This window comes from Pyrus communis, chromosome 16, assembly GCF_963583255.1.
Source record: "Pyrus communis chromosome 16, drPyrComm1.1, whole genome shotgun sequence".
Classification (NCBI taxonomy): Eukaryota; Viridiplantae; Streptophyta; class Magnoliopsida; order Rosales; family Rosaceae; genus Pyrus; species Pyrus communis.
The window spans coordinates 9,886,350-9,903,328 of NC_084818.1; the positions used below are offsets into that span (position 1 = coordinate 9,886,350).

The 16,979-nt window shown below is 34.6% G+C and overlaps 2 protein-coding genes and 2 long non-coding RNA genes across 11 annotated transcripts; 3 read left to right on the forward strand and 1 right to left on the reverse strand.

Annotated features, from left to right (window-relative positions):
* The first annotated feature begins 1,082 nt into the window (after positions 1-1,082).
* LOC137720394 (uncharacterized) lies at positions 1,083-3,949 on the forward strand. Its single transcript, XM_068459461.1, has 3 exons — positions 1,083-1,455; positions 2,700-2,848; positions 3,601-3,949. The coding sequence occupies exons 1-3, from the start codon at positions 1,270-1,272 to the stop codon at positions 3,740-3,742; spliced, it is 477 nt and encodes a 158-aa protein (XP_068315562.1). The 5' UTR covers positions 1,083-1,269; the 3' UTR covers positions 3,743-3,949.
* Positions 3,950-5,232: 1,283 nt separating this feature from the next.
* Positions 5,233-7,419, forward strand: LOC137720630 (uncharacterized). Of its 8 annotated transcripts, none has more exons than XR_011066564.1 (5): positions 5,233-5,471; positions 5,553-5,960; positions 6,092-6,195; positions 6,320-6,355; positions 7,366-7,405. It is a non-coding gene; the product is annotated as an uncharacterized lncRNA (long non-coding RNA). The 8 variants fall into 8 exon arrangements; XR_011066563.1 differs by lacking the exon at positions 7,366-7,405 and adding an exon at positions 6,776-7,350 and having other exon boundaries at positions 6,320-6,429; XR_011066565.1 differs by lacking the exon at positions 7,366-7,405 and adding an exon at positions 7,025-7,350.
* Positions 7,420-7,547: 128 nt separating this feature from the next.
* LOC137720632 (uncharacterized) lies at positions 7,548-12,372 on the forward strand. Its single transcript, XR_011066570.1, has 6 exons — positions 7,548-8,937; positions 9,823-9,888; positions 10,489-10,646; positions 10,736-11,213; positions 11,313-11,407; positions 12,000-12,372. It is a non-coding gene; the product is annotated as an uncharacterized lncRNA (long non-coding RNA).
* Positions 12,373-15,075: 2,703 nt separating this feature from the next.
* On the reverse strand, positions 15,076-16,729 carry LOC137721457 (dof zinc finger protein DOF2.5). The gene is made up of 2 exons (XM_068460553.1): positions 16,587-16,729; positions 15,076-15,974 (listed from the first exon to the last, which is right to left on the reverse strand). The coding sequence occupies exons 1-2, from the start codon at positions 16,608-16,610 to the stop codon at positions 15,138-15,140; spliced, it is 861 nt and encodes a 286-aa protein (XP_068316654.1). The 5' UTR covers positions 16,611-16,729; the 3' UTR covers positions 15,076-15,137.
* Between the last annotated feature and the right edge of the window lie 250 nt (positions 16,730-16,979).

The window sequence follows — 16,979 nt, forward strand, 5'->3', positions numbered from 1 at the left end:
CTTGAGCTGGGCCTTGGCCCTTGTCTTTATCAATTATTAATATTATTTGGACAACACTTTCATTATTTGATTGTGACACAGACTTCACATTAGCCAACTTCCAACAAACTCTTCGGATTGTGAAAGTTATGGGGGTCCTTTTCAAGGATAGCGTTGGATTCTTTTTGTGAAGATCCTGGAAATCTTTCAATTATATTCGTTTATCATATATTGTGCAGTCAATTTTCGTCAGATATTGTTTATATTCAATTTTAAATAAAAAAATTTACAATGATTTCTGACCGCACCTTATACAATGAATGAATGTGATTTGAGGATCTCCGGGATCCTCATAAAGAGGATCTGGCGAGGATCCTCACCCGTTTTTAAGTGTATTGATCTGGAATATGTATGGTGATTATGGTTGGCTTGGCTTACCATTTCTTTCATTAGTGTATTCTTGATTTGAGGAGCCGAGGGATATCATTAATATTTCATTGTTGCATCAAAATTATTGTTCAATAGTTTAACTGTAACTTAGTGATTTTTTTTTTTTAAATGTTATTATCTAAAATTAGACAATTTGAATCGTGAAAATACGTTGTGTAGTGATTAGCGTTCTATTGACAATTGAGCACTATTGTGTTCTGATATTTTTTTGGAATTTACAAAAAATTTACCACGGCAGCCATTAGTAAATAAAGAACCAAATCCACAATAAAAAAAGAGAATTGTTATTAGCACTCCAAAAATCTCATTCTACACTCCTCACAATGTATTTTTCTTTCTAATTAAAGAAAATTTGGACTGCCAAATGAGATTTTTAGAGTGCTAATACAATTCCCTAAAACAATTCAATGATTTTTTCATCTCGAGCCTACTAAAAATACAAGATCTAATTTAGTAAAGAAATCTGTAAATTCAAAATAAATCAACTTGACTAGTAAACAAATTTAAAACAGGATCCCAAAAAATAAATATTTTCTTCTTATCAAGCACAAAAATTTAGTAGCTGCCTTATGTGATTTACCGGAACGGCGTCGTTTAGCCCTGTAAATATCAGTATTTCCCCTCCATTTTGTAATAATCCTCCGTCAATAAAAAGCAAATCAGAGTGCTCTGGTTTTCGGGTTTTGGATTTTCGAAACCATCAAGCACCCAAAAAAGGACCAAATTTCAATCCAATACGCAGATTCAAATCCAGCTTATCCCCAAATCAAAACCCACCAAATTCCTCAAGTTTTCTTCCAAAAGGGTCGCCGAATCAAAACCCAGAATCCAAAATTTTGGATGGCGAGTCTGTATGTGAAAGCTGCGCCACCTGCGGATCTGAATAGGAACACAGAGTGGTTCATGTACCCTGGTGTTTGGACCACCTATATCCTCATCCTCTTCTTCTGTTGGCTTCTCGTGCTCTCAATCTTTGGCTGCTCTCCCGGCATGGCTTGGACCATAGTCAATCTCTCTCATTTTGCGGTATCTTTCTCTCTCTCTCTCTCCTCTCTTTCTCTCTCCATATGATTTTTGGTGTGCAGGTGTGGTTTTTGCTGGTTTGTCTTTCTGGGTTTGATTGATTGGTGTTGTTTTCAATTGGGTTTGTAGAATATTTTATGTTTGTTGATTAGAGGCTGTTGGATTTGATGCTTATTCATTCAAGTAATTGCATTTAGTTGAATTTTGTACGAAAGTATGAAACCCATGTTGTAATTATTCAGCTCAATGATGATACTTTGTGTTTCCACATGTGTGATTGGGTGCAGCTTTCATAATTCTACATGGGTTATATATTTCGATGTTTAATTGGGGCGTTTCATGTAGTTATCAGTTCATGTGAGATATTCTGTAGAGGGGGAGGACCTAGTTTGTGAATTTCTTGATTTAAGATAGGATTTGCTTCAATCCTGTAATAGAGGGTATGAGCTAGATGTTGGAGTCGTCGTTGGTTTAGCTTAGAAAACGAGGTTAATCATGTGAAGCCTTATGGCGTGGATATAATAATTCACTATTTAACTTGGTTGCTACTATAATCTTAAAGAAAGTAGATAGATAACATTTGAATATTACAATTTCATTTTGGTTTAGAGACCCAAATATTACCTTAACTGAACTAAGCAATGTTTTGAGGTCGGTCAGTTATTAAGTTTTGGAAGAGTGGCATGAAAGGATTCCAAACTTCGCCTAGTTGTGTGCCCTGTCAATCTATTTTCTTGTCCATACACTTTGTTCACAACTTGGGGTGATTGGCATTGTAATTCATAACGAAACCCATTCTTTGTTCTATTTTCAACAGTACTCATTATGTCCTCTTTTCTGAACTTGGGAGTTCAGGAAAAAGAATTAGATATGTCCCCATAGATTGCATGGAAATAGAAAATTCTCCAATTTTGTGTTGCTATAGTTATAACTCATAACGGTTCATATCCAATTAATGCACATAACTGGTAGTTGTATTTTTAGAATTGTACACTTTGTTGGAAACAACTTTGAGGTCTCTTTTTGTTCTCTAGTTTTGGTATGATGTTTCTGACTCTCTGTTTAATCATTCGACATTCTATCCTGAATTATCCATTTATCTAAGGCTTTGGGCCAAGTAACATTTTGATTTATAATTTCTAATCATTGTGTTCAGTCTTCTGCTTTGTTAGTCTGACCCCTTAACTCTAGGTTAGTCTCATTCACATTTCCGTGTACCGTATTTGAAGAGTTTGATTCTTCTTCAGATCACATATCACTTCTTCCATTGGAAGAAAGGAACTCCCTTTGCCGAAGACCAGGGGATTTACAATGGACTGACATGGTGGGAGCAGATGGATGGTGGAAAGCAGCTCACGCGCAACAGGAAGTTCTTAACTGTTGTTCCTGTGGTGCTGTAAGTTGATTTTTTTTGCTGTAAGATTAGCATTTTTCAGTTCTTTACACTAAATTTAAATATTGTTGAACCTTTTGGCTGTTCAAGATTTTATTTAAATTAACCCGCCCAACTCCAGAAGCCCGTTCAAACCTTTCCAACCATGTGTTTGTTGCACATGCACATTTGTTGAACTGTCCCAAACATACTACACCAAAATTTACGGGTCCAATTTAAAGCTAAGTCTGTACATGGGTTGCAACTCTGTACCAGACTCATTCAGATGGCCAACTACAATAAAGAGGACATAAAGAGGACGCCCGGTTACTTCATTGCTTAGTTAGCACTTAGAAGTTAAAAAAATGAAAAATTTGTGAAAACTTGTGATAGTACATTTAGAATATTAAGAATTTCTGGTTCTGGTCTATTGGCTCTTTGGGATTACCCTGAGCACAATCTGTTTATTGATTTGGTTGAGTATTTTCAGTTTATAACACTCCACCCACAGTTCAGTCTAGATTTTTACCAGAACTTCAGTATGAGCTTAGGGCCTGTTTTCACCATCAGATAATTCACATAATCTTGTTGATCACATCAACATTTGGAAATAAATAGAAATTTCTGAAGCTCTGATTGTGATAGGATTTGTATGAACCTGCTGACAGATACCAGTCCTAAGGATTATAATTTTACTCTTGGATTATGTATTGAAAGCTTGGTTCGAACAAAAAATCATGTTAGTTCTCATTTTTGTCTTCCTTCTTTCCTGCCAGGTACTTGATAGCCTCGCACACAACTGACTACCAGCATCCGATGCTGTTTTTCAACAGTCTTGCAGTCATTGTGCTCGTCATTGCAAAATTCCCCAACATGCACAAAGTCCGGATCTTTGGAATCAATGGAGAAGATAAGTGAGTTGCGCGTACATTTGGGTTGACATGTTCAAAAGTCAGAACATCATTATCTTATTCGATGAACAGCTATATCGTTGTATAGAAGTTGGAACTGGAGGTACATTAGAAAATATAATGTTTTTTCTTTATGCTTAGGGCTTTTCAAGGTGCCTCCCAGATGATGAAGGAATAATTGTATTATCTTTGTACAGTAGAGAAATTTTATGTTCGTGGAGAGTCACCGTGCTATATGAGTATATCACATATTTTTCAACAGTTTTATGCCTGAAACAGAGAAAAACATGTGGATAAAGAATCAGTTACCGACGACATGACCTCGATAACTTCGTTGAAACCTTGACAGCCTCTAGGGTTGGTTACTGATGTATTTGTAGTGACATGGAGATGAATCACTAAATGCAATATGCCGTTGTATCAAATTTAGCGGTCAAACATGTGTCAAGTGCATACAGACGCTCGAGAAAAATCGAGTGAAAATTTAAACATCTAAACTTATGCAGTACATCTTGGAAAATCAGTGGAAATATGTACTTGGCACGTCGGATTTTCTTTAGTCGAAGGTGAAGTTCTCAAGACTCACGTGAATACCCCATGTGGGTTACTTTCCTTCTGTCTCGAGTTATGGAGTCTGAGTATTTTATGGTCCTTAAAAGGGTTTAGTGACCCAGAAAATAAGGGTTTAGTGACCCAGAAAGAAAGGGGGTGATATGATCATCAATCACAGATGGCGGCACCAATGAGAGATAATTTGGTTGCTCAGTATCAGCGTCTAAACTCAGTCCACATATATTATAACATGTGGATTAATAATACTATGTAACAGTACGAGGTCGTAGATTTTTCTTTACTAGCTAAGCTAGTAAACAGAAATGGGAGACCGTTTTGAATGGTAAAATAAACACTAGTGTTGCTAATGGGAAGTTGTTTTCATTTTCTTTGTTTTGGTTAAATTGAAGGGGATCAAATTCTTATTCTATCATAATGTTAACTCACTTTTATCTACACTAATGAGGTGGGGTAGTGGCCTATGCCTCACAATAGGCTAGCAATAGTGTGGTTCAAATTTATCTTTGGCGAGAATCCAATCTAAGAACTCTCACTTATAAATGAAGAAGAATACCATTAGAATGTAGTGCTAAGTGGCATTTGATCAGTTTTTCATAATGCAAAAACTATTTTTATTTTTTATTTTGTCAAACGATAGTAAATTTACTAAATACGAATCAAAATATTTGAAGTATGATCTTACATTAAATCTAATCCAATAGCATTTTAATTAATGCAAATGTTAAAAATAAAATAATTTTGTTTCAAGGAAACGACATGTCTCATTATGACAAGGGAAAAATATTACAATCATATGAAGAATATGATCTCAAGAGGAAAATACTTGCAAGAAAAAAAATCTGAAAAATACAAAATAATAAATATAAATGTTGTAAGAACATGCGAGATAAAAACTCTTAAAATAATTAGTCGTGAGAAAGGAAAACGCCATGCTTCTCTTTGGACACTATAAAGAAAAACATTGCGACTCCAAATGATCTCAAAAACACCATTAATATTGAATCCAACAAGTTCAAACAATGAATCTCCAAAACTTAGTTCCTCTGTTTTTTTTTTTTTTTTTTGCCGTTTTCCAGAAACAGTTCACAGCGTTTCAGGTGCTTTGCTTCATTTACTTCTTGATCTTCTGTTTGGTTAAGAAGAAAGTTTCCAAATTGTTTTAGGTAATTTTTTTTTTTTTTTTGGGTGTTTTGTGTGTGGTTGTTTGATCTGATTTTGTTTTTGACGTGTGTTGGCAAGGGAAGGAGGCTGAATTTACGCGCGTCAGTCATTTGGGAAAGGAAGAAAGGTGGAAAAGCAGAGCTCTTCCATTTGCTTCCACAGATTTCTCAAGCTCTCTCTCAAGCCTGGAACCCTGGCCTCCACAGATTTCTCTCACCTTTTGTTTCAATTGAATTTCGATCAACGTTGGAGCTTATGCATCCACTTCTTTTCCATATTTCTTTGCCTTTCGCTTCTCTCTCTCGCTATCTGTCACGACTCTCACCTTCTGTCGTTGTCCAAGCTAGCTTTCTTTCGCTCTCAAACGTCGTCCGTTGTCGCTATCCGACCTCCCCGTCTTCTTGCTGAAAAGCCACCGAAGCAATATAAGCTTCTTCAAATTTTCAGTTTAATTCGAAGAAAATGTTACCCTGAAAAGCTAGGGTTTCCTGGTGAGTCTTTTCTCAACAGTATACTTTCTCTCAATCTAATTTTAAGTGATTGAAAATTGGATATGGTAATTCTCTGATTTATTTATTTTAATATTTTTAGCTGTTAATTGCCTTATACAACTTTTTTGTAGGTTTTTGTTGCTACTTCGAGCCATGAAGCACGCAGTGTGGAGCCATCTGTTGCTACTACGGTGCTTGGAGAAATCATTCTGGAGCATATTCATGAGATTAGTGGGTATTTTTCTTAACCCTTCTTTTTGTTTGATGAGTTTTGTGTGTTTATAAAATATGATAGAAGTGGCTGTAAGAATATTGATTGTTTGGGAATTTTTTGTCAATGTCGTTTGAATTAACTGTAGGGAATACTTTGCCATTGGGTTGTATATTTCACCAATGTAAGTTTTAATTTAGGCGAGTTGGTGATGTTGATTTATATCTTGGGTAAATGATTCAGTTTGTTATTTTTGTTGTTTAAGGGCTGGTTTGGTATTGCTGTGCTTTGAAAAAAAGCTGCTTCTATTGTGCTGTGAGAATAAACAGCTGTGAAATAAAACAGCAGAGTGTTTGGTAAACTGTTTTGTAAAAGTGCTTTTGAAAAAAAAAAAAGCAGTATTAGAGTGTTTGGTAAACTTTTATGTAAAACAGATGTGAAAAAAAACCGGTTTCAAAGCTGGGTTTTGCAGCTTCTTGTTTTTGGCTTTTTTTCACCTAAAACTGTGAAAAAAAGCTGAAGTTGAGTGTTTACCAAACACAAAAACAGCTCCTAGCTTTTTTTCATAGCAGCTTTTTTCAGAATCACCTCAGTACCAAACCAGGTCTAAATTAGTTCATGTGAATAATGATTTTGATTCGAAATTGAATCATATCTTAGATAAGCATAGGTATATATTTGTCAAGAGTACTAATTAATTACATACTGCTGCTCAACGATTTGTTAAATACATTCAAGCGTTTTTAATTTTTTTTGATAATTAAATTACAAATAAGTATTAATGGCCCTCATTTGGTAGCAATCAATCAAGTGAGAGATGAGACGTTTGAATGTTTGATTTTACTTGAATTAGAGTCTCCAACTAGGAGAAAGAGAAGGATCCGAATGGGAGCAAGCCACAAAATGGAACAAACGAGCGCATGAGAATTTTATGTTCAGGGGATTTGGGGAGAGGGTGACCAATCATCTGAAAAAAACTCAAGTATATGGTTTTTCCTGTTCGAATTACATGAACATGGCTGTATATTTATTTCTTTGTATCAATTATTCGGAAGAATGCATTGGATCTGGACATTCTTTGGATTTACAAATGGGTTTTCAGTTCAAATTTTCTTTTTGTTTTTAATTTGCAGCCTCCGATTGTGTATGTGGGTGTTTGGTTTTGATTTTGCTTTTGGGGGCTTTTGTTTGCAGTTTTGGAACCGCTCTCTGCTCAAGCCCTATGATAGCACTGGTGAGCTTCCCATTAAAAAAAAAAAAATTCTTTTCACCATACAGGATTTATGAAATGCTTAATTTGGGTTTGGGTTTGTGGATTTGGGTAAGAAATTAAGAACCCCTAATCTTTTCTTAAGGTTTTAGATGCCACAGGGATCGCAATGATCCATTCAAAATCACAATTTATAAGATTTTATTTTCTGGGATTTGAGTTTTTATCTGCTGATTATTTTTTGTAGAGGTATTAATTTTCCTTCGACTGGAAATTTAAGGGTTTCTTAATTATACTGTTATCACATTCCATTCTATTTTTCTAATTTTCTGATTTTGGGAATTTGCAGGGAGTGCTAATAAACTGATTTTCTGGGATTTTTGGTCTTTGCAGGATTTTGGTCTTTGAAATGGGTATGTGGTGTTCTTAACTTCTTACCGTTTCGGTTCTCACATATTCCGTTCTTTGGTTTCTGTTGTATGCCTCTTTGTAAAATAGTTGTAGTTTTTTGAGAAGGTTGGGATCTTAGTTATATTTTCTGTCTAAGCTCAATTGAGTTTAAGACTCACAAAACAAAGGAAAACACATAAGAGAATGATGAAAATTTTGTATCTGAGTTGAGGAATTGGTTGTTGCACCGAATCATCATATTGTACTTCATATTTTGGAAATAGATTTTTAATTTTTTTTTCTGCTGTTATTAGTATGAATTTTGTGTGTTGGAGCACTGTACTATTGTTTCTTGCTATTTCAATTCTTATTTTTTTGTTATTTGAGGCTAAGCTATACATATTTCTTAATAACACCAACAATTACATTCCATAGTCTTAATGACTTGCAAAAGCGTATTGGAATTACTCTATGAACTTTAGTATTGTATAATAATTCAATTGGTTGAATGTATTTTTAAACTAATTTTAGTATCAGCTTCTTTTGGATCCTCTGTTTCCCTTTTAGATTGTGAAAGTAAAGAGGAGACTGCAACTTAGGTGAATATTGATCAATACATTTTGAAAAATAGTCTTTTTCGGTTTCTTATAACTTGACATGGAAGCGGTATTCATATCTAGATTTTTTACCATAATGTTTAGCATCATAGTTGTGCATCTTTCAGTTGATCTCTCTTTTGCTCACCTTTTGCAGAAATATTACCTTAATTACCTTTATGAATCCTACATTTATTTCATATGCAACGGTTCTAATGGTGAGTTTGGGAAATGTGTTGTCTGAACCCAAAGCTACAGAGTTCAAAGCGAGCAGATTTGAGTAGTTGGAGAAGAGCGTTTCCCCAATGGCACACACTTTCACTCACGAACTACATTATCTTACTAGCTTGGCAATTTGTGCCAAGGTCTTTTTATTAGTATTAGGTTTCTGGCATGTGTGTCAAGCACGCTTATTCGTGTGAAAGTTTTTATGAAATATTATGAATTTCTAGACATGGTATATTCTTTTGATTTTGGAATCACTGCTTCTGATTAAGCCTTTGTGTGGAGCATGTTGGAAAGGCTCGAGATGTTGGTGTCAATGGAAATAAAGTTTCAGATGCTTTGAAGGTTTTACTCGTACTCTCCTACTTTTGATCAACTATTCTGCATTGTGATTTGATTTTTGGATGGCTTTTCTGCTTTGTTCTTAACTTTATGTTTGCTGTTTGCATTTTGATTTGGTTCAATGGAGTTAATATGTAATTATTAGGGTTTTATTGGTAATTTTACTTAATTTGGCAATGATGCAGAGTTTTTTATGGTTTGTTAGTCATGTTGTATTTGGGCCCTTGGTTAAGCTCAGAAACCTGTGCAGATGCCGCATGCATGTAGTTTTCTCTTCAAACATATGAAGATTTGTTAATTTCCTCTTCCACCCTTGGAAAATCAACATGCACAGACATTTATTGGGAACCGGAAGACCACGGGGGTAGCTACCTGCAATTTTGAGTCTCAATCAAAATTACAGACAGATAAATGAAGAAACAAGAAAAATAGAGACAAGGAAGATTGTAATCAACAGCTGTAGGGCACAATTGTTCATGATACCTTGAAAAGAATGAAAAACAGAACCCAGAGTGTTTGGATATAAAGAAATTAGGAAGTCAGAAAGATGTTAATGCAATGAAAATAATTCCACCGATTCCATTCTCTAACTCGATGACCATCCTTTTGGAACAATGTTTGATGAGTTTCTTATTTCGAATGTGTTTGCCTTACCATTGGAAATTGTTGGAGCTCCATTTGTTCTTTCTCTTGCTCACAAGCATACATCAATGTAAATGTATCTAAGAATTTGTGTACTGATAGGATATATGCATTACACATGTTTTGTTTGTTAGTGTTTTAAAGCATTATCAGATAGCATGTTGCATATTCTTTTAATAGTTACTTGATTATTGCAAATTTGTGAATCTTGTACCATAGCAAATCTTATGAATTCTCCTTTTCCAGTGTATCCAAGGTTTGGTAGAAGGTGTTCTTCGGTGTATCATTTTGATAGTGTTTGGTGATCTTCAGGTATGAAATCCTAACATGAGTTGGAATGTTAACGTTTTCAATTTAAATTTGTGTACTAAACTAAAGTCATTGTACTACAACAGTGATCAATGTAGAAGAAAATGGTTGGCTTCTTCCAGTGATCAAAATTTGTTGTCAAATTGATAATTAGCTTTCAGAGATCGATTTGTACAATTCAATCAAACTGTTAGGTAGATTTGAATATAAATCTTGATTTGTTTTGCGTTAATTGTATTCTGATGAATGAATCAATTAGAATATACAATCTCAATTGCTTTGCTTTTTTAAGAAGTAGGATTCATTGATGACATAGATCAATCATTTTAACTTAATGCTGTCTCATTGGGTTGTCAGCTTTTGTTTGGATGCAATTAGTATTATAGAAGTTCTGTTTTCACTGATGTCCGGAAAGATTTTGCGGAAATTAGGTGTGCTTGAAAATTAGAAGTTTTATTCATCCATGTGTTTTTATTTTTTCCTAGCTATCTATTTGTTGTCTGAGGTTTCAATTACTTTCACATGAGAAATTGCAATTCTCATCTAATATGTAGAACAGTCCATTATAGTATTATACTCATCATTCTTTAACAAATATTGCAGAACAATACATTTATGTGCAGAGCAGCAGTTGCACGATTTGATTTGAGTAACGGCTGGTGGTACAAGGCATGTCCAATCTGCTTCAAACAACTAAAACCAAAGCCCCAAAGTGACCTGCGGGTTTATCCAACCGATGATGTTCAAAACCCTATTGCCTGGTAATACAAAATTACTCTGAGTCTATTAGTATATAAAGCATAAACTTAATTATTCTTCTTTATAAATAATCACATCAATTTCAACACAGGTTCAAAGTTAGTTTAATTCTTGAAGATGCCAATGACGAAACCAGTGCCATCATTATAGGCAAATCAGTCGAAGAACTATTTGGAATCACATGTGAAGAATTAGTAGTCAACAAAGGTTTCTGTGACCAAAGGGAAATACCACCACAAATGCTCCGAGTAAAAGATGAAATCAAACTTTTCCAACTCAAGACTTGGAAAAGTTAAAAATGACACAAGTAGAAGTGACTTGCTCATCAAAACTGTTTTCGAGGATCAAGCACAAATTCATCTTTCAAACAACAACAAAGGTGATGAGGCAATAAGTAACCTTAGGAAGAAACATATGGTTCATGAAATGCTACCGTCCACACCATCACTCTCACTCAAGAAATCTCTACCTTCATCTCCATGTGAGAGCAGTTCAAGTTCAAAGAAACGATAAAGGGAGCCAGTCAGAAAGACTCTTTCCACCTCTACACCAACAAAAAAACCCAAGAGGTTAGTCTTTATAAAAAATAAATAATTGACATAAACCTTTTTTTCCATTACTAGATGTGCATCGATACTTTAATCTCTCTCCATTTTACATGATCCAAGTGATACCACAAGTGGATACAGTGAAAAGACCTATGCGTTTGAAGAGACCGATGATGAGAATGTAGCAAACCCAGATCAAACTCCCAGTGAATAGAGTATGGATCCCAACACTCATAAATCAATTTTCTTAACAATTTTTTTCCCATCTTGAATGAGTAGTCTCTCTAACACGGAACTTTATCCTATAAATATCGCATAATATATATATGGTTGTGATTGGTTTACTTTTACAAAACCAACTGACCAAGTGCATGACTGAGTTGATATAGCCTTATCTGACAACAACAAACAATGATGATAAAGCCTAAACTTGGATTAAGCACGGAATCGTAGTCGAATTTTGGCTTATATCATGTATGTTGAGGAAGTAAAATATATAAATATATTTAGGGTTGCTTATGTAAACAAATAAGTCATTGTTTAAATTTTCAACCAATGTTTGACAAATGATTAAGTGTTTTTGTTTCATTGTATTACCATGCCTTGATAAATAGTTGAGAAATGAGAGATTATTTTTTGCTTATGCTTTTTTTAGGTGTGTACTGAATTGGATGTCTAATACCAAATGTGAACAAATCTTACTTTTTAATTTTTGTGTGCCTGCAAATCATATGCAATTTAGATTCATTAAATTCTTAAGTGATCGAATTCTATTTTTAATTTTTTTTTTGTTTTTTTTTTTTTCAGTTCATCGTTGTCTTACAAGACAAAAGAGATACCATTAACGTAAGGAGTTACACATATAGATGTCTTTAGTGGAACATACCTTACTTTTTGAGCTTTGTACTAACATCCTAAATTTTTGGCGTGTAATATATGAAGAACAATCCCTGAGGATGATACGAACATCCTAAATTTTTGGCATGTAATATACGAATGTAAATACAACTCTCTGGCTATGGCGTACTACCATCCCAATTTTTGTCATGTAATACAAGAACGTAAATAGCACTCTCTAACTATGCCATGTCAGCATCCTCAATTTTCTCATGTAATATATTTATATAACCCTACTCTTTGGCACATATTTTCTCATGTATATAAGCCTTACTTTTTACACGTTTAAGACAGTTTTGAAACCTGCAGCATCGTGCGGGCTTTACCGCTTGTATAAACTAAAGCTGACAAGATCAACCAATCTGCTCCACCTCCATAACGTAAAGTTGGCCAGTCTAAGCACCATCAACAACTTCACCACTCCTAAACAGAGCGACAACAACCTCGTGCTAACCAGGACGAATCCACCACAGATCTAACAAGGCAATGATGCCTAACAGACTTTGTCAAGAGACAGGAAAACAAAAATCTGGTACAAGAATGACTAGGATAAATAAACATTTGCATCAAGATTCCATGGAATCCCTCAGTAACTTATCTTCCCATGCTCTCTTTAGTTTGTTTCCTTCCACTTGCAGCTAATGTCTAATAAAATTTAAATGCCAAAGAAAAGTGTTTTGGCTTTATTATATATCATAAACATATATGGTTATTCATAGTTTGTCCAAGTTCATATGCTTGTATGGAAGAAGATTTTTTTTCAAAAAAAAAGAAGGAAAGCAACCAAATTTGGATTATAATAAGTAATTCTTTGGTTTGGAGTTTAGGGTTCCAATCAAATTTGCCAAAATCGATCAAAATTGGATGGAATTGGACTAAAATCGGTCAGTTTGGATGGATTTAAATGGAACTATCACTTAGACCAATAATTTCGGCTTTAGATGGAATCGGACATTTTGGATGAATTTGATTGGTTTTTGAGCAACCCCTAATTTGAGGTACAATTACAACGCAATGACTTCAAGTCTTCAACAGGAAGTTTTGCTTTTCTTTCTTTTGAAACATCGATACGTTTAAAGTAATAAATGAGAGATTTGAATTAAGCCATACAATGATCCGTTATAATAATTTGATGTTATGTTTGCCATGCCCATGATCGCCGAATTTAAATTTCTTACTTACAATTAAATAAAAAGAAAAATCACTACTCCATAATAAAATAGATCAACTATCATGCACACTTAAATTCCTAATGCGTAGTGGATGCATCTAGGTTGGGCAGCCTATATAGCCATCGTTGTTGTTACAAATGGCACCTCCATTTAGATAAGCTAGTGGACACTTGAAAAAATGGAGAGTAGCTAGGGGAGCCTAAATATAAATCAGTGAGGTTTAGATGCCTTAAACCATAATTAGGTCATTGGCTAGGGTGAGTGGGTTTGACTTCAGTGATCACTTTAGAGTCATAGGGTGGTGAACCTTCTTTCTCTACTTATTAGTTTACTAATCACATATTCTTACTTGCATCATATGTAACACCAACAGTATTTACCTAAAACAGAATTAATTCCCAACACGTACGGTTAACATACGAAAACACCAAATTAAGATGCTAAATGGACGGAGAGTTGGTGGAGAAAATAGTTTATCGACACGCTTTTTCTGAACCCACTAAACTAGAAGGAATGTTTGAGAGGTCCCATTTTGCGTACCCTAAAGCCAAAATATATAAGAGATGGTGGGTGGGCTTTGTGGGGATTTTCCTTTTGATTTTATCGATGTTTTTTTTATAGAAAGGCATGCAAGTCATGATGATCTTTCATGGAAGGAGTCTTCTAAAACCGATCAGCGGCCAGGTGTGTGTGTCAACAAATTGATTAGGTTTGCTTTTGGCTAAGGCAGGTAATTATTTTAAAATTGTTAATCTTTGTAGTTTATTGCTTAATAGTTTGGTGGTGTTGTGTGACTTGTGTCTACGAAACCCTAAAGTAAGAACATATATATAATACTGTGTAAAAGAATGTGTATTGGGTTTATCGCCACTATACTAGTGCTCGATCGGTTCTAATACTGTAATAATTGAATTGGATCAAATTAGTGAGTTTAATTGTTAATAGAATACTATTGATATATTATTTGTTTGCTTTAAAGGTAAATATTAAAGGTAGGCCTTCATCATTTTAATTTGTTATCTAACGAAATGTTTTCATAGCTGGAAGAATCTCAGTTGTGTAAAAGATAAGACGTCAACCTTGGCACCTCATACCTACCTTATTCTTGTGTGCATGGAGAAAAATATGTGTGGAGTTGCTCCTGCTCCTCACGAAATAGACCAATCCGTTTAGAACATAGTATGTGTTTAAGAAATATTCTTGATTTTGGACACATTTATGTCCACATTGTTACGTGATAAACAAATTTTTATAAAAAGAGCTCGGTACATAATGCTAATCAACATTATCACGTGACAAAAATAACCTCAAACAAATTTTTATAGAGTGATGGAGAATTGAGTAAACTATTTAACATTATCACGTAACAAAAACAACCTCAAGCAAATGTGAAAAGAAAATTTTTTAATTCAATTTAGTCCATAGACAAAAGGGGAAACAAGTGAGCAAACAAGAGATCAACAAGTCTATAAAATCATACAACAAGTGCATCAAATGCATGTGCTCGATTTGATGGAAGAATGCATGAATGCATGTCATGTTTCCAAGAGCCTTACATTCATTTATTCTTCCATCCCCTACTCAGTATCAAGTACTGAATTTACAAAACCCTCTTGTAGAAAGCCAATCCAAAGTAAGAAAAGAGAGGAATACATATATATATATATATATATATATATATATATATCAAATTAGAAACACATTTAATCCTATATGTTAGTTCTGAACAACTTCAAATAAGTAACCCAACTTTTAAATGGCAAAAAAAAAAAAAAAAAAAAAAAAAAAAAAGGAGGAAGAAATTAAAAGTGAAAAATACACTTTTCTTTCTTTCTTCTTGTCTTTTCCCTCTTCTGATCCTTCACTTGTTTAATCATCACCATGAGCCTCCACCTAATAAACCATTCCAATACCCAGTTGGATTCCCTTGCCCCTTGTTCTGATGATGATCAAGTACTTCATGATGACCTGCAGTGCTTGAAATCTGTTTCAAATGATGATCCCCAAATGGAAACAAGATCCTTCCACCATTAACATTCTCATGATCATCCCCCCCATACCTATTTCCAAGCCCATCAAAACAAAAACCAAGGTTTGTTGGTTTGTATTCTTGTAGTGAGAACCCAGCTGATGATGGTGGATAGAGTGTGTTTGAATGATGATCGGGCATATTCTGGGTTGGCATGTATGAATTCACACCTCTAGAAGCAATGCCAGTCCTAAGAAGCTCCATAGCTGAAAGATTGGGAGCTGATGAGGAATTAGTACTATTGTTGTTTTCCATTGTAGTACCATGGTAATGTGCATCTATAGCATTAAAACCTAGGTTAAGATCTTGGCCTTCATGGGTAACCCTAGGGTTTTGGTGAGATGATGAAAAGTGTGAAAGAGTTGTTGGTGGGTTAAGATCAGGAATAGTAATCTTTGACGATACCGATGAGGATGTGGATTTCTTGTTCTTCCTTGAACCTCCTCCAACTGGGACATTTCTGAGAGTTCCACCTTCAGTCCAATACCTTCTGCATGTCTTGCAAAAGTACCTTGGTTGAGTGAGGCTGTAGTTGTTGTAGTAACAAAACTTGGTGTTGGTTGAATTGCACCTTGGACAATTCAATTGCTCTTGAGGTCTTGCCCTTTTCTCCAACACTGACCTTGTGCATCCATTGGATCCCATATCATGATCTTCCATGGGCTTCTCCGGTTCTCCACTTCCCTAATTATAATTAATTCACAACCTCCCAATATTAAGAGAAAGAAATCAAAATTAAGAGCCCTAATTCATTTTAATGAAAAATTAAGCAAAACGATCAATATATCCTACAAATGCACACAGATCTAGAAATCTAAATAAACAGATCAAAGAGATAGATCATCATAATAAGTAGCTACCTATATCAGCTTTTTTAGTACTTGGGGAAGAATCATATTGAAAAAATAAATAAAAATTAAAAACAAAAACTACAAATAATAGCAACAAGTACTGCCTTTTTAATTCCTTTATTGGTTATCACATGTGAAAGAAAGAAAAAAGTTGAGCCTTCATGTACAAAGAACAAAATAACCTTTTATCTTTGGATAAAAGAAATCCAAGTATCATGAAACTTTCAGTTGCCTTGATGAACATCGTCTCATATATAGCTAGAAGTAAGAAATTATGAATTAAAGTATCCCACACAGTAATTATATATATGTTTCAAACACTTAGGAGCTTGATCTAAGTTTGGCCTTGAATCTAACCTAGATTAATAAATTTTGGGCTCATAGAACTAATACATTAAAGAAAGGAAAAAGAATACATGACATGAAAAATTATAAACCCACCCACCTGCAGCCATTGAGCAGTATCCATGAATTCAGAAGAGAAAAGGGGAAGAAAGGAAGCTGATGACTTCAGAGAGAGAGAGAAAAGGAGAAAGTGTTCACCTTCTTTGTCTGCAGCTGCTCTTAGTGGAAGAAAGAATGTTTTAGATTGTCTTTTAGATCGTGTGTGTGCTTATTGCTTTATGCATTGGCTTACTTTATGACTCTGACGATGAGGGGAAAAATACAGAAATGTCTTTGTTTTGACTATACCCCCTAAAATGTCACTGCATTAGTGCTGTTTGTGTTATTCTATGTGGGATTTTTGTCTGGTTTTGCTTAGAAAATTCGTTTTTATTCATCTTTTGTGGAATCATGAGTGTACGTAGTGATAGTGGGTTTCTCTTTATTGACCTCA